Source organism: Polyodon spathula, chromosome 13, assembly GCF_017654505.1.
Source record: "Polyodon spathula isolate WHYD16114869_AA chromosome 13, ASM1765450v1, whole genome shotgun sequence".
In the NCBI taxonomy this organism is placed as follows: domain Eukaryota; kingdom Metazoa; phylum Chordata; class Actinopteri; order Acipenseriformes; family Polyodontidae; genus Polyodon; species Polyodon spathula.
In genome coordinates this window covers 30,813,827-30,833,649 of record NC_054546.1, presented here as the reverse complement: position 1 = coordinate 30,833,649, position 19,823 = coordinate 30,813,827, and the positions used below count along the sequence as shown (strand labels likewise).

At 38.1% G+C, this 19,823-nt stretch overlaps 1 protein-coding gene across 1 annotated transcript in view; it reads right to left on the bottom strand.

Annotated features, from left to right (window-relative positions):
• Positions 1–5,605: 5,605 nt before the first annotated feature.
• LOC121326278 (solute carrier family 66 member 2-like) overlaps positions 5,606–19,823 on the bottom strand; it is a 34,013-nt gene continuing 19,795 nt past the window's right edge. The window contains exons 4-5 of the mRNA XM_041269518.1: positions 16,421–16,637; positions 5,606–6,695 (exon numbers count right to left, since the gene is read on the bottom strand). Of these exons, the coding sequence (XP_041125452.1) occupies positions 6,521–6,695; positions 16,421–16,637 (392 nt within the window). The 3' untranslated portion in view covers positions 5,606–6,520. The remainder of the gene's footprint in view (positions 6,696–16,420; positions 16,638–19,823) is intronic.

Genomic DNA, 19,823 nt, shown 5'->3' with positions numbered 1-19,823 from the left:
TTATCAGGGAACAGTGCTAGTTCTGTATGTAATCAGATAATACCATGACTGTATGTGACCTCAGTTCCTTAAAACAAATAACGAATGGTACAAATATGTCTCAGCAATACATTCCTCTAGCTTTGGGAATTTTAGATAATACCCCTGTATATCATAGGATAACGTTGTGAAGTTCTGATGGTCTATCTCTGAACTTTTAACCCAGCATCAGTAAACATCAGGTGGTAACAAACTGGTGAATCTTTAGGTCCAATGGTTGTTTTACATGTTTTAAGCAAGAGATGGATGAGGCAGATTTGTGCATGTTAGCAGATTTAATATCCCCTCACTTTATCAATTGGTCCCTGTAGCAGGGAGAGATCTGTGCTGACTCTACTGGCGTGTTCACGGGCTGCAGAAGGAGGACGGCAGTCGCCCAACAACCGCCTGTGAGTCATGGCAGTGACACGGGGAGGTGGAAAAGTGGGTGTGTGGACTTTCCCCCTCTCTGAATGGCTGGGAGGCGAGTCTTGGGAGACTGCTGGTCCTATAAAATAACGCTCTGCTGTTTCCTCAGGTCTGCCCTGTTAAACGTGCCGAGAGTGCGGAAGCGCTGGTCAACGACCGAGAACCAGTGGGAGAGAAAGAAAAGGAGGTTCAGAGCGAGACATTGAGGGCGGGGAACCCTTGGGCAGACCTCTGATTAGTATATCAGAGCAGGCTAGTGAGCCGGCAGTGTAGGACGGTGATCCGGGTCGCACGGGCAGCGGCGACCGGGATATCGCTGCAAAGTGCAGCACCTTTTCTTTGTAGTTTTTTGTTACTGTTTTATTTTCCCTGTTTCTTTGTGCCTTCTGTTTTGAATTATTGTTTCGAAGCACCTGCAAGGGCGCCGGTATTGTGTACCATCGCTTGGTATGCCCGTGGTTCTGTTTACCATAGTTGGTAAATCAGACCACGGACCCACAGCGCCATCTGCGGGATTGAAGAAAAAACAGCACCCTGAAATAAAACTGGGCACCTGTGCGGTGTTGCCAAATTCACCTGTCTGTCTCCTGTGTCAGTGAATTACCCACCACCCTTCCACAGTCCCGTATTCATAATTATCACCTTCTAAACTTATATAGATTTTTGTTTATAATTCAGTTCAATTTCAAAATGTAAATTATTCTCTTTGATCTTTTGAGAGAAAGGGCTTAAAGAGCAACTTGGAAAGAAATATTTGATTTATATTAAATATTATATTCTTCTTGTTGTTTAGATTCACTTTGTATGCTTTCCTGCTTCATTCATCACATCCTGGTGCTTTTTAAAAGCACCACTGTGGCTTTGATAGAGATCTCAGAATCATGTTGACATTTTAAGTACACTACAGTACCTTTTATTTTTCTGTTCCATCAATATTACCGTTCTATTTTTCTCTCTGTCTTTCTATACTAGGTTTTGAGCTTGCCTGGAGAAAAATAAAAACAATCTATTAAAATGGCAAGTGGTGCTACTCCCCTTTAAAAGGTAGAAACCTTAATGATACTTTTCTCAGCCACTTCCCCTGTTAAAACTATGACTGCAGCAGATCACAATTTTGAATGAATGTTGTTCATAATATTGAAATAGATGGTGTTGCCATAATATTAGTCAGCACTCGTATAGTGAAGCTGTTTGCAACAGATGTTGATAGAATAAATAGTGATCATACATAAGTGGAGTATGATGAGCTTACAATTGTAAATGTGGCAGCATTGCTTTGGACAAAAGCATATTTGCATTCCATATCACCCTGCAGAGGTTTATACGGTACATGATGAAAAATGATTATAATCAAGATATTTATGAAACATTTGTCTTAATAGCTCTGTTTTACTATTGATAGTTTTGTTAAAATGTTCACTTTTACTCAGGTGAAACCAATCTGTTTTGCAAGTTAATGGAATTGCTTAGGATTCTCTCTACATCAGCTTCCTGTGTAATAAGTAATAGGACCCCTCCTGAAGTCACATAGTTTCCAATTTATACCATCCAGAACCAGTGTGTAAGGCTCAGATGGGGTTCTATTACCTGTAACACAGGAAGTGAACTGATAGTGTTGCTGTGCCAGGAAAAACTTGAGTCACCATATAAAAAAAAAAAGTATAGAAAACAAAGGAATCTTAGGAGAATATTTTATAATAAGAGGTAAAAAATGAATGGCAAAGTGTAGGTTTATATACTTTAATTAAAAAATGAAAAGCAGCATAAATAAACACAAATCATGAATAATATCAATGTTGTCTTCCTGTAACATTGTACGAAAGACAGTTAATGGCTCTACAACTACCTTCCATTATGCTGACATCTAATTAAAGATGAATCTATTGCATCTAATGCAAATTTGTTTTCCAAAAGCCGGGCCTAGAACTGTCACTGCCTTGGCAGTGCCCCATATTTCTGAATTAAAGATTAGCTCAGGGGATAGAAGCTTTATTTTGATTATTCAAAAAGTCGCCAGGGCTGCGAGGGCTGAGAGAGACAGACTCATCTGGCAGCTAATCTGCCATGACAGTGCCATGCTACCACAGCAGAACTGGAATTAAAAACCTTCACTGGGACAGAAGGCAACAAACTGGGACCATAAACTAAGAAGAGATATTCAGTTATGTATTATTGAGAAGAAGTGGATCCTCTGAGGAAAGGGAGGCTTTCAGAATCTACATTTGAGTGTACTTCCTGTTTATTTTATTGGGGGCAGGGGATATTTTGACACTGTTCCTTAACCAAGGACAGTGATTCTGTGGATTTCTTCTTGAACAGTGATGTTCACTGCAGAGAACAACTCCTGTGTCAATACTCTGTCGTTCATTCTTAATGTTATGCATCCTTTCATACTGAGATTCCTATTATGTACCTGTGAAACGGCTGATTGAATTGAAGGTTTGCCGTGGTTCTAAAACAATGGTTCCCAACCCTGGTCCTGGGGACCCCCTATATCTGTTGGTTTTCATTCCAGCTGAGCTAGCAATTACTTAACTAGACCCTTAATTGAATTATGGATTTGCTTAATTAGACCTTTTTAATTGTTTTCAGCTCTTAAACAGTTGCAGTGTTCAAGTTAGCTGTAACATTCTTGAGAGCTCAGTTGGAATGAAAACCAGCAGAAACAGTGGGTCCACAGGACTGGGGTTGGGGACCACTGTTCTAAAAGACACTGTGCCAAATTCTCAAAGCTTCTACTCCAGATGGTTACTGGTGCCATTTTTAGGGAGTGGGGTGGGGTGGGGGGTTCCTTTCTGAAAAGATGAACTGTTGATAGAAATTTGAAAATCTAGCACTCAGAGACAGCTATACTGTACCCATGTGTTTTTAATCCTCCCTTCTCCCCAATACATTCTAAAAGTAGTAAAATTATGGTTCTGTATTTTAATTTGCACCCTTTTTGGCTCCATCAATGCTCTGACACTGGCAGCCATGACCGTAATTAGCTATGAGGACACCAAGGTCGTGTCCTCAGTTATTTTTTTTTTCCATCATCAATGCTGATGCTCATGTAAAAATTCTGCTAAAGTACAAAAGACTCCTTCATTTTCTCTGTTGGTTTGCCGTATAACATGGATTTTGTGGTTGAACAGTAAATAAGAAGCAGTCATATAAATACTGCCAGCTATAGCTTGAAACCTAAGTTTGACCTCGTTAGAATGTCAGCTGTGTTTACAATGCTGGTGGCAGCCAAGATGAAGGATTTAATATAAAAAACAAAATGTCCACTGCTTGAGCTGTTGATAATTCGAGTCATTTGAGAGATTTTGTCTCATTTACCCACCTCAAAGATTTCAACTCTTTAATTACACAACTGGTCCAATTCAATTACAGACTACATTTAAAAAAAAAAAAAAAAATCCTAAAACAGTTAATGTTATTTACTAGCTCAGACCAGCACTAAGGAACAGAGTTAGAAATTGAGAGGAGACGCACACTCAGGTCAGAAGGAAGAGGCGTGGTTATACAGTGATTGGTGAGTGTATATACTGGGTTACCAAGCCATGTTGTTGCTGCACTGGGATCCTTTAAATAACAAGATGAATTTCTGGGATCAATCATCTACTGGTTTCGAATTACATTTGCTCATTTTTTTTTTGTATTTTTATGATGTTGGTTCTTATTGTCATTACTTAAATATTGTGTTTGTTTTTCGTGTTGGTAAGTCTGTGTTAAGGTGCTTTGACTTTTAGTTCAGGATCTGCTCTTCAGTTCTAGTTGCCTGCTATAGATAATATAGGCTACATCAGCCAACGTGCCTTTATATTTGTAAGTGCCACCACCATCTAGTGCGCAGCTGTGTATTGTCAGAAAAATAGAAAGAAACTTTTCAAAGGGGCAAGATGTCTCTTACTTCTATACTGACCAATCTAGGTTACATATATCTTTATCAGGCAACTAGAACTAAAGAGAAGCTCCTGAACCCAGGTGAATCACCTTCACAAAGACGTGCTGTACAAAAAACTAAGAAAACACAGTATTTTAGTAATTGCAGTAAGGGGAGGGTAAGCTTTGTGTGGGTTTGGGTATACCTATAACAACTCAGCAATTCTGTTCACACTGTTTTGGATAAAAAGATCATTTTAAACATGTGTACCATTCTGGGAGATAGCATCAGCCATGGTTTATCAAAACTGTGTGCGGATCATTCGTGTTTACATAAAACTTCTTTCTGCTACAGCCAAATATGTAATAACACCCCACAGCCTGGATCAAGTCAGATACTGTGTATGAACAAAGTGAATGCCATTTCGCAACGGAAGCAATAGACACTTCTCAATTCCCTTTGAAACAGAGAGTGCTGTGGTGTCAAAAGCTAGGGGTTTTTAAACTCAATAACGCTGATTTAATAAAGGAATCACAGTATCATTTGTCAGAAACAATGTAATCGACCCTGTCTGCTCAGCCAACCCCAGAGAAGAGCTGATATAATAAAGATCTTTTGTTTTTGGCTTATAATTACATTTTCTTTGGTTGGAATCCAAGAATATTGCACACAGCCAGTAAGCTAGTGTTAACCTTTTCATGCCCATGCTACTTTTCAATTTAAAAACGACAACTTCACAGTATCTTCTGACTGCATTTTTCTGCCCCTCATATTTCTATGATGTTTCCAGTTATTCTGAGTGCTCTTTGTTGCTACTTCTGACTTAAGTCTGCTTTAAGATGAGTTTGTTCTTTAGTTCTGGTTTCCTGTCATATTGTCCAGCAACATATTCCACCAAGCAGTTTATGTATTTAAGTGCCATTCTGTTTAGAGATGAAATAATCCCTGTTAATTATATAACACAACCTATGTTCAGAACATGTCTCATCTTTCTGCTGAGGATAAGGCTCAGATGTACCCATATGACTTCATGTAACTACTGTATAATTTACTGTATAATATTAAGTAAACATCAATCGAATTTGTAATCACCCTTGTTGTGAAGCATGTTGTCCAGATATCCACTCAGAATCTTAATTAAAAGGCTGAACCAACTTCTTTGTTGTGTCTACCCAACAGTGCTGCACTTAAAAATAATACTTATCTGAGATAATGGTGCAACTCTAAATAGTACATTAAAAGCTAACTTTGCAAGCCATCAAAAGTCATTAAATACAGACATGAATAAAAGGGAGTTGTAAAAGGCACTTTAATTATAATACTATGGAGCTTTACAAAAACACATTTGTAATGTTTTAAAGAGACATACATTTATACATAAATGCCCTTATGAAAAATGTGGTTAACTAAAAGCCCTGATACAACAGACCAATAAAACATTTAATAGCCATGTAATTACACTGTAATAACTGGGTAATCACTGATGGCTCCTTACTAACTACTGTGCAATTGCTTGACACATGCATTTTGATGCAATTATACACTTATTTCACCAGTAATTACCATGTGATAGCAAAAAAACATTTGCCCAGGTATTACCATGTTATTACATAACCATGTTTGCCATGTAATCTCAAGTGCTACCAAGTTTTCCAACTGTAAACCATGATCAAAGAAACTTCAAACTGTACAAGGCTACAAAACTCTCCTTTACACTTGGTTGTGTAGGGTTGTATTTGGTTGTTGTAAAAAGAGAATTATTAGGAAAATAAATATCTGGCAGTGCAAGACCCTGAGATAAACCTATATTAGGTACAATACATACAGGTGTTGGACAAAAAAATAAAAACACCATATATAGTACATACTTGTGATGTGACTGACTAATTAGACATGTTTTCTTTAATATATATTTTACTTTGATAGAAGTTTGTTAGTAGATGGTCAGTAGGTAGGTACTTCCCTATCCAAGACTTCACAAAATGCTGAAGTTGCATTAAGGAACAGACTATACAAGCTATGAGCACGTATCCCTCCAAGACAACATAACTACACCCTGCTGACATTGCTATGGCAGGTGTTTCTACTTTTGTGGCCATTCCCTTGGCAGAGACTTGACCATGCCATGAACACATTTAAGAAAAGAAAAGACTGATTGCTGACTATAAAAGATTTGCAATGTCTTTAGTTTGGTACTTGGTGTCGTCAGCCATACTTGGTGTGGGTCTCCTGTCTGTAGAAGAATACCTGAAGGAGGATGGCTATGTCAATGAAGATCTGGGCGATGCCACACAGCCAGAACTGAGACGGAGCCTCATTCACTAGGAAATAGGTTGTCTTGAAAAGGTCCCCTGCCGTCCACAGCAACACCATCTTTATGCTAAGAGATAAAAAGAATGAGTTAGTGATTTTAAAGGGGAGGAGCTTTCTAACCCCTTCAGTGCTAGGGGGCGTACAGCTTACGTCCTAAAATAAATCTCACTGTAGCGCCGGCTGTGAGCATCTGATTATTCAAATTTTTTTACAGGGTGTGTAGAAGGGTTTAAGCTCTCAAAATTTGTGAATGGGGTATCGGTCACGTCATTTAAAAGGTGCATGATTGACATGTAAACTGCCCTGTATATAATTTCTCTGTGTTATTTAATGTCGGATGTGGAAGTCAAACAAGCAAACAAAAAGGTCTGTATTATATTTTTATAGTGCTTTGATGGCACATCGTTTGATAGATACAACATTTAGGGGATCTAAGGACCTATTTTAGCAATCTTACTTTCAACAGTTATTTTCAGAACTGATTGATTGCTATTGATTAATACTGTATGCTGTCTATGTTGTACCGTGGCATATGTGGTACTAACTCAGTGCTTGGGTACACTGTGTTTGACCAATCGCTTCCGACATTTTAGGATATGTGTGGGAGGGCTTAGTCTCTCGAAGTGTGAATGGTGGATTGATCATGTCAATCAAATGGTGAATGATTGATGCCTAAATTGGCCTATAGGATTTCTCCATGTTGTTCAGTCTGGAATCCAGTAAGTCAAATAAATAAACTGAAGAGTTAAATATTTTGTATCACGGTTTGATTTGAGCAAATCCTGATGGTACAACCTTTAGTAGACCCACAGGAGAGATTGTTGTCAGATTTTATTTTTGACAGTTATTTTCAGAACTGATCAATCGTTATTGATTGCTGTTTACTGTCCCAGATCATGCTGCACCATCTGCAGTAATAATAATATTATGAACTATGTCAGTGCTCTAAAAGCTGCGAGTGAGTAATCGCTTACAAAACATTAGGACATGTGTAGGGGTGTTTAGTCTTTTGAAATTATATTTTGAATTTAGGTTTTGTCTACATTTAAAAATCTGTATAGTTTACATATTGACCCGACGATGTTCTGTTTTAAAATGTTATTGTTATTATTTATTAATGCAAATGCTGACGCAGCCAGAAATATACTAACTCCTATTTTTTTCTCCATAGATAGTTAACATATTAGCAATGCAAGACACATGCAATTTGTCTGATTACCATGTTAGGAATTTTTTTTAGTGCTTTAAAGTGGCACAGAAATTGTAATTTTTCCCCCCCCCCCCCCCCACTTAATGTGTAATATTTTAATCAGTTGAGTAGATATGCCCAAGTAAATTATATCATCTCAAAACGACTTTCAAAACTGTACATTTTAGATTACGCAGCTAATGGATGTGTAAAACGGGTAAGATTTATGGAATTCTTTTGTTAGCTATATTATATTATACTAGAAGAAATTCTGTCTTCTAGTATAATATGGTGAATTACGCAGGGAACACTGTACTAGCTAATGGAATCAATTTAACAGTCCCAGGTGAAGGGAGGGAGGAGTAGATGTGAAAGAGCTAGCATGTAAAATTACACTTTTGAGACTGTAGGGCTGAGAATTGGAACATCCATCATAGTGTCAATAATAATGGATGGCACTCCTTGTGTTGCCCTGTCCTGTGAACATCATAAGCAGCCTAGTCTGAGGTGGCCACCAGGGAGCACAGTGAGTAACAACAGGTTTTTCAGATGCTAGCTTTTCATAATTCTTTGCATTTGCCAAAGCAATCCCACTCCTACAAAGTACAGATTCTACAAGCCATTCATTACGATTGACGAGATTTATAAAACTCTCTTTTTTTTTTTTTTTGAGGGGGCTGAATATAAACTTGAAATGTTGCAGGGAGGAAACTTTAAATACACCTTCGAAAATGGTAATCTGATTGACAGGAAAACACCTGCAGCCATCACCAAACATTCAGTAGACATTGGACCAACTCCTGCCAACCTCCAGTCAATGGCAGCTGCCCAAAGTATTCAAGCTTGATAAACCAGAGCCGTACTTTGCCTTTACCTCCTCCTCCTAACTACCTCATGTCAACTGGTTTCATTCTCCAACAAAATGTCTTAAGTTGCAAGGCTCTATGCAAGATGGGGAAGAATGGCACAGCCGCCATCGCTGGGTAGTCGTGAAAGGAAACATCAATAATCGAAAGACATATAAGCTGTTTATTAGAAAACAGTACTGCAGTTTATTATGGTCCAGTAGTACTCATTAAACAATATTGCAGTGCTTTATAAATCTGGGCAGTTTTTTATGTTAAATTAAATGGCTTTAGAACCATTCAGCTCTTCTTTATACTGATCTTCCCTTGACTGAAATCTGATACAGCATGAACATTTTATCATGATTCATAATCTTTCAAACTGTGATATACAGGCCAGTTACATTTGAAAAAGTGACTTTGTGTTCACTCAGCTTTAGACTAGTCTAATACAAGTTAGCCAGTTGCATAAAAAAGTTGGACTGACTCATTTTCAGCCTGAAATGTTAAAACTCCTTTCACCCAAACTAACTCACGGACCTGGCACAGTGTCGGAGGTTTTGAATTGAACCTTTTACAATACGGAAGACCAGCTAAGGCTGGGGTTTACTAAACCACAGTCTCATAAAATATTTTTTTTATGACTGGAACTAATGGATTCATCAGGATAGAAATTAGGCAGCTCCATGCAAATGAAGAGTAAGCTCCAGAGGAGGCACTAAATGTCAGCGAGCAGGGACATTGTCAGGGACAACAGTTTCTCAGCATTTCTGATATTAAAAAGAGCATCAGGGAATGGATAAATCATAGAAAATAATACTGGGGTATAATGTTCTCCTGCTTCATTCTCACTCTGTATTGGTAATGTGTTGTGACATACTGTACACGACAAGGTTGAAAAATTGCAAATATCTCTGCAATGTTAAAACTAAAAGAACATGCTGTCCATTCATTATTAGGTGTATCACAACCACAACTACAGGATAAAAACACATAACTGTGGTATTTACAGTCATACAAAAAAGAAATGTTTGGCAAAGGTTTCCACAAGAAGTATTTTATATGTTTCTTTAAAGTGGTTGTTGCTTACAAAATCATTTTAAAAATCTTACCTGTCATGCAGTTTCAAACTCAAATGTGTGGTTTTGAAAGCAACACATGTATTTTAATTTTAAAACACAACAACTGGTATTACACTGGGTTAAATACATTCTCATTTGGGGGAAGCCCCTGGTGGGTTGCTGACAGGGAAGAAGGCCTTAAAAGGGTAGGTAGAATTTCACTCACCAGGTGAAATGACCCAGGAAATGCAAGACAGTCTAAAAGCATGGACTGCAAACAGAGATTTCTTCAACCTAGTGTAGTACCAGCTTTATTTTTTAAAATGTAACAAAACATTTGGTAAAACTGCACATTTTGAGACCAATATAGTGAATTTATGAGCATGGCTGGAAAATAAACTGTGAAACTATTTTGTTAGCTACAATCAAAACTTACAGGATGTAATGCTTGTCTACTTATCTTTGGGGCTTATTTTAAGCCACTACTCCACAAAAGAAACAATATTAAAGGACCCTATAACTTCAGAGTGATATAAAGTCAGTTTAAAGTCAGACTTTACAAAGATTGGTATTCATGAAACTAGATTATTGTTAAAGCCGCAACAAAGAACAACAAATAAATATTGTATTTCTAAAAACAAGACCCAATGTTAGAATAAGAAAATTGACTGTTGAGACAATTAAAGTAGATTACAGGCTGATTTAACTGTTTTGAAAATATGCCTTTTCTTATAATTTTACCTCACAATTTATGATTAATTGATTGAAGTTATGGTTATATATCACTTCATAAATATAACTCACTGAAGAAACAGAGACAACTCAGTCATTTCTATGTAATTTCCTTTTTTTAAATATAAAAAATACCTGTTAAATATTATAAACGAAAACGTTACACCTCAATAGAAGAGGTTCTGCATTAATTATTTAACCCAGGGGTGCACAGTGGCTTGACCCTCGATTTTAAAACAGTAGCATGGATTTTGTGTCTTTCAAAAAAGGTCAGGAGCGCAAGTTTATCCCGCATTTATTCCCGGATGGGATCATTCACCGAGCCCAAACTGCATTTATCTTGCGTTGCAATGTGAATGACAATACAGTTTGGGTAGGTGTTGATCATGCACAGTGTGAACAGGGTAATAGTTTCTTAGCAACACTTTGATCCTTACTTTACAATTCAAACCACAGCATCCTGTCCAGTGTGAGGCTGACGCATTTCCATTCAGCACACCAGTGGGCTGCCTCATGTCCTGTGCCTATTGGAAATACATGATGTACAGTAGCACTGGGATTTGGAGGTACAGTGTTGAATAATTCAAATTCAACAACTTGGTACAAATTGTAGCCCTAAGAAATAGTTTACAACCACAGGCTACTTGGTGTTGAATTGATTTATTTAAAAAAAAAAAAATAGTAAAATAAATGAAAAATTCAAATTCTTAAATTATTTTTATGGTGTTGACTATTCTAATATAAATACTAAAATTCTAATTTTTTTATTTAGAAAAAGAACCCGGCTTGCTCTTTTTTTTTTTTTTTTTTTTTTATAAATGTAACATTCCCATTTATTTGACACTGATTTTCTCCTCTTTATCGTTACAACCTCACACAATAGCCCAGGAGAACAGAATGTAAGTGGGCGGCTTCCAATTCCAGCCAAATGCATCTTTACACCAAGGAGTAAGACAGATAGAAGACAGATGCCAACCCTGCAGGTGTCTCTTTGAGCTCAGCTGGCACCTGGCTAGTAGGGACTGTAGCACAGTAAGGAGAAACAGTCCCAGTCTGCCTCTCAAGCCAAAGTGAGCTCCAGAGCCAGTGTGATGCTTCTTGTGAAATCCCCAGCAAGGATCGGAAACATATAGCTGCTACGCAAACCTGCGCTCCCCTGGCACCACATGGGCATGCCATTACCAGGTGAGCCACTCTATTTTTAATGCCAGTATCTCTGAGGCAGAACACATTAAATTGTGCATTAATCTTCCAATCTCAGGAATCTGTCAAGGACAGTGTTTTATCCTTGGAGGCACCGGAAGCTTATTAATAATCCTGCCAGTTTTCAAGTCCTCGCTTCACCCACCGCCGTTCCAGAGAAGCAGCAGTCCTGGCCTCCGACCCAATCATCACTTTCATTCATCTTGATGAATGAGTCATCAGGAGGCCATTGTCTACCATACGGGAGCAATTTATCCTTAAGCGTTAGTGACCTTTTGACAAGAGGCTGCTTTACAAATACAATGAAACTTAGTTTATTTTCTTACAGTCATTACAGTTTTATGAATCCTGAAAACTGAAATATCAGGCAAACGCTCTCAAATGGGAAATGGTCTGGAGTCAACTGTTAACCCTTTTTTTCTATAGTACATATAGTACACAGATTGCCATAGTACCCTATCAGTACTAAAATCAGGGGTTCCCAACTCTGGCCCTTGAGGTCTCCTTCAGTCCAGGACTCTGTTAAAGTCCTTAATGAGTTAACTGATCCTAAAGGTCTCCACACACCAGAAGCGATGTGATATTTTAATTGGCGACGAGACACTTTCGCAGCGACATGACCATACACACCAGAAGCGACACAGAGGCGATGCGACAGGTTTGAAAACTGCCAGATCTATAACTGTTCAAAATTGCAATTGACAAAACTATTATCAATACTGGTATACATTCATCAACACAACAGTATTTTAACATATATGACAATAAATCACACACACCAAGCTTATCCTGTTCCTTCAAAATGGATATATTATCTTTCAAAGCTGTATCTTTATAATTGTAATGCCCTTTGTCGTAAGCTTCACCCTGCTGGACCACGTGCATTGAATCCTATTTATTTTGCGTCGCTCCAGTGCCGCTCCAGTGCCATCCTGGTGCCACTCCTGAGTCGCCTGTCATGTGAAAGATACTTATCAAAAGTACAGGTATTATTCATTTTGACACATCGCTGCACAGTTCCACTTGTCGCATTGTGTCTGGTGGGTAGCAGCATTATGCCAGTTCAATTAACTCATGTATGATTGGACTGAAATGATTCTTGAGAACATGTGCTGAAACCATGTGATTACCAGTCATTAATTTACAATTACGTTTTCAAAAGGTGATGATCACTCATTAATTAATTAGTGTAAATAATACCATAATCACATGCCTAAATAATCTGTAAAGGTGCTTTTATTGTGCATTATTTTGGTAGTCGGTAGGGTATAAGTTGTGTAACTACTTACTATAGCAGCCACTCAAACGGTCATACTAAGTTAATATGCGCAGAAATATAGTGGGAACGTCCACAACAGATTCTGAAATCCATTGTCACGCAACTATTAACTATTGTGCTCCGATTGCCTGATCTGATTGCATGAGATCCGATCACAGAGAAATCTCATTATCTGAAGCCACGCAAGATGAGTGTGGTTTATACTAGATTGAAAACATGCATGCAAGTTATTCTGCAGGCATGGTCTTGAACAATTTAAATTCTGCTGGCTGGATATTTAGAATGCACTTTTTCTTAGGGATTTATCATCAAATAAAATCCTCATTCATTTGCATAAGATAAATACAATACACATGTGACTTTGCATGTGAGACATTCAGTACTTTCAATTGTGGGTAAACTTCCTATTTCATTCTATGTAAAATCTGTTGAAAAATGAGGAAAGAGCAGAAAGCTTTCAGCTCCCTAGTTTTTTTCAGTGCCTTTGACAGCATGAGCACCGTGGAAACCTTAGAGGACTAAAAGAGAAGCAAAGGGGAACCCTCTGCCCTTTAAAGGCTTGCTGGCTGAAGCTGGACAGCAATGTTGCTGTTGATTTTGGGATAATATGTTTTTTTTTAGCATTACACTATATCACTCCTGGATAAACCAATGTACATGAATACCATCAAAGAGATCTCTTAATCCCCTGATTTTACAGCAGATGATTAATCATCTTGGCAGTTTACCGAGATTAACTCTGAAGGCAATGGATTAAAGGTGGCAGAAAAGACCAGTGACGCTCTTTGCACTGGGACATTCATTACACAATGAAAGCACATGGCAAAAAAACAAATAAAATAAACAGCTCTTTTACATCACACTTTCATAGTCCACAACTTATCACACTAGCTTACAAAAAGTTAAAAGTCTGTTATACTTGCACTTCCTTGTTTAAATTGGCATAACTGGAATCAAAGTGAAATTCATATGGAAAACTAAATAGAGGACTGTGACAGAGAAAGAATTAATCTTGGTTATAAATCTCCCTCCCGACCTGTGAGGGTGCTGTGTAAAGGGAACAGTGTGCCCCGGACTGGGTGGTCTGGCAATTCATTCCAGGGAAAGGTAGGGGGCAGAGCCACTGTACACCATGTCATTGCCCCAGATGGGAGGTGACGCGGTAATCACGGATTGCAGGAAAAGCGATTGCACTAACCAAGGGGACGTGGCTGAAGGTACAAAAGGGGATGTGGCTGAGCGAAGTGCTCCTTTTGTTACGGTTGCGAGAGAACCAATGAAGGACCATAAAATTACAGTGAGTGTTTCGCGTTTATTTGTTTGTACTTGTTTGTCATTATTAGATAGCTAACATGTTCTGGGAATAAATTGTATTTCACCACTTGCACCAAAGCACTCAGTTTGGACTGTGTTTGTGTTCTGTGTGTGTTTATACAATGTTTATTATTTCGGGACTGTACCCCATGGTTTAAACTGTGCAGTACACATTGCTGTGTATTGCCAGGGATTATTTACGGTCGTCAAAACAACCTGGATTAAAACAAAGAATTGTTACATTACCTTTACACTTGTGCACTGCAAACCACTTTGCCACAAGGACATGTCATTAAAAACCATGACATCCAGCATTTCTACTATGGTCAGAACACACCATCAACAAACAATAACAAAAAAGTCCCTGTCGTACATTCTTGACATAAAAATAACTCATGGAAATGTAGCCACAGAGTATGGTATAATAATGTGTTTATCTATAATAGCTAGTCACAAAGTCACCAAGATTGTTAAATGTAACTACGGTTGCTGTCAGGGTTTGTCTTTGTGCAGGCTCAAGTCTTTACCTTATGTACTAATCATCGTTATTTACTGTAATAGATTGGTAAGGTCCCTATTATATAAAAAAGTGTGCTGCTTTTGGCTCCAATAAATCAGCAACAGACTGTGTTGTGAATAGCAGCCTTTTGACATTTTGTACATAGTCAAAAATCTTCAGGGTGCTGCCAGCAGGAATGGTCAGTAAAGACATATTGGAGCTACAGATGACCAGTGATAAAGTCTTGTTTTCTCCAGTAACTTCTCTCATATTTAAAGACAATCCCCTCCCCCTCTCTAAGTCATGCACTGAGAATGACTTTTGAAGCCCTGTTATGCAACACTTCAAGGCTGGCTTGTGTAACTTTTAGTGGATTCAGAAATAAAACCACTTCCTATTGCGTAAGGAATAACAGCAACTGTGTCTATAAAATATTACACAAACAACAACTTCAAGTGTTATACGGATATAGGACTGAGACCATCTGTTTTTTTAAAAGTTATTTATGATCAAAAATTATGTTTGTATTTTAGGAAAAATGTAGCTATTACCGCCAGTTAGACATGGATGTGGCCTCCACCTGTGTTAAATTGTAGTGATTCACATGATTTCAGGATAAATTCAGCAGTTCCTGTAGGTTACCTCTGCTGGGTAGTGCATTTCAAAGCAAATACTCAACCACTAGCACCAGGCGCTTTTAAAAGGCACAGATCAGGGGATGGGTATAAAAAAATATCAAAGGCCTTGAATATCCCTTGGAGCACAGTCAAGACGATTATTAAGAAGTGGAAGGTCTATGGCACCACCAAGACCCTGCCTAGATCAGGCCATTCCTCCAAACTGGATGACTGAGCAAGAAGGAGACTAATCAGAGGGGCTACCAAGAGGCCATGGTCAAATATTGTCAAATCTAGGTGTGCAAAGTTGGGAGAGACCTATCCCAGCTATCACAGTTGTAATTGCTGCCAAAGGTGCTTCCACTAATTAATAACTCAGGGGGGTGGCGACTTATCCAATTATGATCTTTCAGTTTTGTATTTTTAATATATAATTTTTTTTCTCAATAAAAACTTTTTCCTCTTAACAGTGTGGAGTATGTTATGTAGATAAGTGGAAAAAATCCTCATTTAAATGCATGAAACTCTGAGGCACACTGAAACAACAAAATGTGAAAAACGTTCAAGGGGGTGTAGGCTTTCTATAGGAACTGTACACACACACACACACACACACACAAACACACACACACACACACACACCCTGTTTTTTTACACTGGTGACAGTTTCATAGACCCTGGTTAGAACTAATCCTGGACTACTTAATCTTATCATAGTAAGTAGTAAATATATGACAAGTGGAATCTCTTTCACTGGTATTACAACTCCAAGGCATGCTGCAGTTTTTCAGCCAATCAGAGCACACGTTTCATCTTCTGTATTCCACGACACATCACAGAGAAACCCTATTCGTGACATCAATGCCACTTTCAGTTTTTACCGTGTTATATTCTCCATATCAGTGAAGTTGACGTCACCTGCTTTAAAAAAAAAACATACTCTCGGCAACTCTCGGGATTGGAGACAAAAGCTGCATGCTTTCTTATTAAATCCAGGACCTGAAAGGAAGTCCAAACCACTTGTCATGTAACAGCTATAACAACTTTACCTACCTCATGCCCCGTGTTGACTTGTTCTGGAAGTTCTGGAGCAGCTGTGGTACCCCAAGCATTGCCTCAGTGAGCACAGCCAGGGACCCAAGACCCTCCACAAACAGGACCGAATCCAGGAAGAGGAAGGTGATGAGGGCACTCAGTACCGTGAAGGAAAAGCAAAACAGAAGGTAGTCCTCAAAGCGAGCCCAGCTCCAAAAATATCTCAGATCCAGGTCTGAAAAGTCAAACAAAAAAGAAGAATTGATATTTGCGATTAACCCTTTTAATGGCATGTCTTTAAGACAAGAAGCACATTGCTATACATTGATATATTGATCAATACTACAACAGCAGGTGGTACTTCTCAAAGTTTAATTGTTTTGACTAATGAAACTAATGAGTACTATCATATCTCCCTATGTTCTACAAGTGCTGGATGTGTCCGGATTGTGATGTCTCGTGTAACCTACTGCCTGAAATAAACAAGGTTATATTTGCTACTCCAAGCTATGTGGTTTGCAATGTTCCTGCAGAGAAAACAAAAAAACCCATCAAACTGAATAGTGATAATTTCAACAACCAATTCTTCAAAAGTGGCACCTAACGTTGGTTAATAAGACACATCCCAAAAGCAAGTGTTGACTGTGGCGTTATAACAACTACACACGCTAAATAAAACCAGCAGTATTTAACGATTATTGACCAAGCTTCATCTTACAGGCTGGAGGTGGAGAATACCAGTGCATTTATTTTTATTATTATTTTATTTTATAAATTTCAACTTGGCAATTGTTTTAGCCCTGATTTTCTCCAAATTTTAGAGTAAATATAACTATTAAATGCTACAGAATGAATAAAGCTTATTCCATATCTCTGGGGAAAAGTTACCTTTAGGGATTTTACTGTGTGTTACAATTTCATTTTTTTCAAATAAAGTGTGCAAATATTCGATCGATAGTGCGGTATCAAAAAACAGTGCGTGAAAAAATCTTGAAAAATGGCAGATGGTTCTTCCAAAGATCTATTATTACCATAAAGGATACTTCCATCAGGCAGCATACAAAGGCTCATAGGATATTCATCTGTGTCTAAGGAGAAGGGTAGGATTGGGCTCATTTTCTTAGGGTTTAAACTTTAAAAAGTCTGTTTCACTGTATGTTTTTCTTGAACATCTCTATAACTGATTTATCTCAAAATCTAGTTGGTTCTTAAAGGAATGATTCAGCAATGGCTTGTTAACCCATTCCATATCCTCACCACAGTGTAACACATGTCTCCTACACTAAAGTCTTTCCACACTCAATGTCCAAATATATCCCCTGGTCCTGGTCTCTGTGCTGCACTTAAAAAAATAACAAGGGTTACAACTCCTTTTAGTATTATAAAAACCTCAACTAAGTCACCCCAAAAACTTTCTTGTTTCAGGCAAAAAAAATTCAGTACCTCAACCTGTCTTCATCCTTTATACCTTTTAGCCTTGGATTAGTTTGCTTGCTCTCACTGGACTCTTTAAACAGCTGCAAAGTAATTTTTGTAAAGCAAATATCAGAATTGAACCCAGTACTGTAAGTGCGGTCTCACCAGCCTATTATTCAACCTCATCATTACCTCCCTTTATTTGTACTCTACATGTCTGAATGCTAATGGGGTTTTTGTCAATGGCTGTTTAATAAAGCCGTTCCTCATCATTTGACTTCATTTTTTCAGCTTCGTCTCCAATGAAGGAAGAAAATGAAACCTCATTGCCAAAGTGGGTGCTTAAGAATTTGATGAATGCTTTATAGAACCCAGTTAAAAGATACGTTTGCAAGCCTTTCCCGGGTGAATCAAACCACAGCTTCATTTTCAAAAAGCGTGTACAACTCAGATAGTTTGATTTTTGCCAGTAATATTGATTTCCTTTGCTCTAGGGATTTACAAACTGTAAAAATAGCCAGTGACTTTGAAGCACTGCCTACATTGTGGGTACACCTGCAAGATATTTGACCATGGCAACAGTTAGGTATAGATGCTTAATGACAGATAAGGTCAATTATCTACAGATATTGATCGCTGCAGAGGATATTAATGCTGTTATAAATGGACTAAGTGTTTTTGCCTTTACCGTGTAATTCTGAGGCACAAAACATGATTATTTTTGCATGAGATCTGAGATTATGAAGAGCTCATCTGGAGACAACACAGAATATCCAAAGCCCTACTGCACAGTTGTGCTGCAGAGTAGAACACCCGATTCTCCCTTCTGGTTCTAGTCCTGGCCGAAATCCATAACCCCCTTCATTCTATATGTCAGGCTTACATTGATCGATTTAATTTGGTATTGACACCCATGGTTGGGAATGAATATCGCTGATACTTTTGTTATTACAAAGTCTTTGCTAATGTAAGGTGTCTAAAGTGGTAAAAAAAATAAAAAATAAAATAATAAAATAAAAAATTGTTTATTTAGCAGATGCCTTTATCCAAGGCGACTTACAGACACTAGGGTGTGTGAACTATGCATCAGCTGCAGAGTCATTTACAACAATGTCTCACCAGAAAGACAGAACACAAGGAGGTTAAGTGACTTGCTCAGGGTCACACAATGAGTCAGTGTGTGAGCCTGGATTCGAATCAGACCTCCTGGTTAGGAGCCCTTTTCTTTAACCATTGGACCACACAGCCTCCTGCATGAATTAATGTGTGTAGTACAGTAAATATTCTTTGCAAAGGTCAGTAATGTGCAATGTAGGAGATCACAGAGAAAGTCTGTGTGTGTGTGTGTGTGTGTGTGTATGTTTGTGTGTGCAACACACACTGCTGTCACAGATAACGCTGACCCCTGGGGGTGAGGCAAGGTAATGAGATCATTCTCACCCATCACAATATTCTGTTGCTTGAGCATTTTTCCGCTAACGGGATACCGTGGACACAAAAAAAAAACAACCCAATTCTGGTACAAAAAATGCAATAAAAAATAATATAAATCAAATAAAGCATGTGGGACAGAAATAATAGCAGTTATTTTGACCTTTGGTGGAATGACCAAACCCTAAATGACAGGTTTTCCTTTCATGTGAAATAAAATAAAGGGTCTTATCTATACCATGCTTCTGTATTCCCATTACTAATACACACAATATATTATAGATAAGCATTGTTCTTTGACAAAAATGAAGTGCAGTCAGGTATAAGTATAGTGTTGAAATTGCATGCAGGCATTGCCATGAGTCTTTATCAAGCTTGTCTGGTTTTGAAGTATACTGTCTATGAGAGGTACATTGCCTGAAGGTTGGCCTCAGGCATTAAGGGAGGGAGAAGTTTTGATTAGCCAACTTTTTGGCTTTTATTTTTTCTAAAACAATTGGGATGTTCCAGCTCTAAAAATAATAATTAAAAAAAAACTATGACTTCACCAGGCAGCTTTCTTTGTGGTGTTTTA